The 3640-nt window shown below is 51.4% G+C and overlaps 1 protein-coding gene across 1 annotated transcript; it reads right to left on the bottom strand.

Annotated features, from left to right (window-relative positions):
• Positions 1–18: 18 nt before the first annotated feature.
• On the bottom strand, positions 19–2953 carry LOC145718659 (vacuolar protein sorting-associated protein 51 homolog). The gene is made up of 3 exons (XM_081810162.1): positions 2619–2953; positions 1987–2116; positions 19–698 (listed from the first exon to the last, which is right to left on the bottom strand). Exons 1-3 carry the CDS (start codon positions 2841–2843, stop codon positions 673–675), a joined length of 381 nt encoding a protein of 126 aa, XP_081666288.1. The 5' UTR covers positions 2844–2953; the 3' UTR covers positions 19–672.
• Positions 2954–3640: the final 687 nt, after the last annotated feature.

The raw sequence follows: 3640 nt of genomic DNA, 5'->3' as shown, positions 1-3640 counted from the left end.
TTCTCCCTCTCTCTCTGCCCAGTGGTTGGGGTGCCTGGGTGGCTCAGTCACTGAGCATCTGCCTTCGGCTTGGGTCATGATCCCAGGGTCCTGGGATCGAGCCCTGCATTGGGCTCCCTGCTACGCGGGAAGCCTGCTTCTCCCTCTCCCACTCCCCCTGCTTGTGTTCCCTCTCTCGCTGTGTCTCTCTCTGTCAAATGAATAAATAAAATATTAAAAAAAAAAAAGTCAGGTCACCCCATTCCTCTCATTTCATCTCAGTCAGAGTGAAGAGCAGGATCCTCATAACCACTTTTAAGTCCCTACAAAATCTGGTTCTCACTAGCCCTCTACCCTATCACCTACCACTTTCCTCCTCCCTCAATCCCCTTAAACTCCCTGCTATACTCTGAATATGCCCGATGTGCCCTCTCTTCAGAGCCTCTGCCCCTGCTGCTTCCTCCCCGACCAGGGCTGGTTCGTTCTCATCAAAGCTCTGCTCAAATGTCACCCCTTCCGAGGGGCCTTCTCATACTTACTCTAGCTAAAGGCAGACCCACACACACATTACCCTTTTCTCCCTATTTTCTTTTTCTAGCACTTACTACCACCTTTATTTGTGTATTCATTTGTTGTCCGTCTCCCACCTAGAATGCAGGCTGCAGGAAGAAGCTTGATCTAGCTGGTTCATTGCTATATCCTCAATATGCAGAACAGCTCTTCTCAAAAAAAAAAAAAAAAGGCATTCAATGAATACTTCATGAATGGATATAAGACTTTACAGTATGTATAGATTTAGAACCCCTGATTCCAACACTCACTTTATAATTTTCTCCCTTAGGAAAAAGATAAAATAACAAGCCATCCTTATTAAGCAAGAGCTAAATGTCAAAACTGTACAAATTCTAACAAATGGAAAATGTAATGCTTGCAAAATTCTTATAAGAAATTTCATAGCTCAGAAATTATGATGATTTTTTTAAAGATTTATTTATTTATTTTACACAGAAAGAGCATGGTGGGGGATGGGCAAAGGGAGAGAGAGACAGGGAGAGAAGCAGACTCCCTACTGAGCATGGAGCCCCAACACCGGGCTCAATCTCCATCTCATAACCCTGAGATCACAATCTGAACCAAAATCAAGAGTCGGACTGTTAACCGACTGAGCCGCCCAGGTGCCCCTAGAAATTATGATTTCTTGCTGGTTGATGCTGGTATTAGCAAATAAAGAGGTGCCTACTCATTAGACCTGCTTCAAATCAGACAAAAGAACAATGACTACACCCAGCATTGTGACACTAGTAGAGTAAGAGACATTAGAATGAACCTCACAAAAGTTCACCCAACATTCTCATGGACCACATGTAGGCCCTCAAGATCTGCCTCTAGGACTAAGTATACAGGGGTCCAAAACTATCACAAAAGTCTGAGTAGTGCATTTCATGAACATAAGACAGCAGTCAGTGTGAATGATAGATGAACATTGTCTAGCACTGTCCTAGACAGAGAATAAAGGGGGCAGGAGGGGGAAAAAAAAAACCTTTACATGATCTCTGTGTCCCTTAATGTCATAAATTTTCTGTTTCTTTGCTTAATTTAAAAGGGGTAAAGGGATAGAGGAAGGGAGGGAGAGAGAAAGAGAGAAAGAGAGAGACAAGCCCACCCTCAAGACAGACGTGGGCAAGAGACGAAAGCTACCACTAATGAGAGAAATGAACCCTTCCTGAGACATCCTTAGTGTCAGGGTTTCTAAGTGGTTCAGATAAATCTATGTCAGCCTAACATTTCATTTTGTTTTTTTCTCCCCTTTGATCCTCAGAACAACCCTCTGGGACCAGCTATTACCTCTATAGTCATTCAACCACAAAAGCTCTGAGAGGTGAGAGTGGATTAATGTCAGTGAAGGACTAGCATCTGGGTCTCCTCCCCCTAAATTCCCTGCTGGTTTCCCCAACACAGGACAACAGGTAAGCGGGACTGTGAAGGGTGCGTCCCCGTGGGAATCACCTGTGGCTGAGATGAACTTGTTGTAGTTCTCATAGACCAGGGTCTGCATGTCGCTGTCCAAAGCCCGGATCTGTCGCACCATGTCTGTCTCACTGTCCATCAGCTGGGCCAGAGGGCACTCTCTACGCAGCTGGAGGAAATCGGGGTGTTAGTGCTCAGGTCGGGGGCTTTCATGGCCCTCGGCTTGCCCCTACCTGGTCGGCTTTCGGTGCAAGAAAACCCTCATCCCACCCTTGTTAGGAATCCTAGACGTGGAGCCTATCAGTGGCACAGGTCAGGAGTTACTGGTCAGTTCGACCCTATTTGGGGTTTGTCAGCCTTTGAAATGCTCAGAGTCAGCCAGGGCCCACTCCAGAGCCTGTCAGCGCCTGGGCCACGCCCCCTACCCCGAGCCTATCAGAACATCAGCCCAGGATACCTCACACCCCGTACCTCCTCAGGCCCGTGCAAGTCTGCCCATGCCCCCCTTAGACTCCAGCTCTGCCCCTGCTTCCTGCCCGAGGGTCGTCTTGTTTTTAGGAACCCCTGCTTCCCTCACCCGCGCAACAAAGTCGAAGGCGTGATCTGAGGGTGCAATGTATCGGGGGCCTGGTTCCCCCAAAACACACACACACACACACACACACACACACCTTGTCCAGATACACTTCCGGGTCGAAGTGCGCCCCGTTGAGATCCGTCGGGTCCAAGGGGTCCGACCCCGGGGGGCGCCCCGCAGTCTCCCCCTCCGAGAGGCCGTAGTAAAGCTTCAGCATCCCGTGCGCCTTCCGCCGACGCTCCGGGGCCTCAGCCTCGGGCCCCTCCGGAGAGTCCCCAGGTCCAGACCCCGGGCCAGGCCCAGCGGCTGCCGCCGCCATCGCTCCAACTGCAGCCCACGGGCGTGTGGCTGGGAAGGGGACCAGGAGGAGGCACTTCCGGGAGCCATAAAGTTCTTGTTGTAACGAGTCAGTCCTTCAGCTGAAACGTCCCCCTGCAGCCCTGGGTCCTTCGAGACTAGCGTTCCCCCGTACCTTTCCTCCCCGAGCGGAAGGTTCCGGCAGAGCCCTGGGTTCCCCCAGCATCTGGAGCGGAAGGATTGAGTGGAACTGGTGGGGTGCTTCCTTCCCAGAAGGAAAGCGGGTCCTGGCTCCCAACCCCGCACGCCCGCAGGCAGTGTCCCTGGATGCCGTGGACGGAGCGTCAGCCGTGGAGCCAGAGAGCGTGTGCCTGACATCCTGGCATTGGCTCGTTACCTGGGTGGCGGCTCAGTTTCCCCCATTCCTAATATCGGGGTGCTGACCTCACAGGACTCTGCGAGGAGGCTGCGAGGGTTAGAGGCGCATACAGTGCTCGCGGTGCCTCTAGCACAGTGTTTCTCGGGGCCGGTCCTCTGACACGGGTCAGTGTGCCTTCAGACTCGGCTTCCTCAGACCTAGCTGCTGCTGCTGCTTTTTTTTTTTTTTTTTTTTTTTAAGTCCCCAAGCACCTCCACATAGGTGCTTAGAAGACCGACTCTTCAGATCTTCAGTGACTGGTGGGCCGTGCTGAGTGAGGGGCTGGGTGGAGATGTTGAGGGTAATTCTCAGGTGTCCGATTTCAACAAGATGCAGGTGTTCACCAAGGTGCAGCGCTCAACTGGACAGGTAATGAAGTTCAAGTTGAGATAAGATGAGGG

This window comes from Leptonychotes weddellii, unplaced genomic scaffold (genome assembly GCF_054177405.1).
Source record: "Leptonychotes weddellii isolate Sample4059 unplaced genomic scaffold, ASM5417740v2 HiC_scaffold_19185, whole genome shotgun sequence".
In the NCBI taxonomy this organism is placed as follows: domain Eukaryota; kingdom Metazoa; phylum Chordata; class Mammalia; order Carnivora; family Phocidae; genus Leptonychotes; species Leptonychotes weddellii.
The sequence above is the reverse complement of the archived record's forward strand: the minus strand, read 5'-3'. Positions and strand labels throughout refer to the sequence as shown.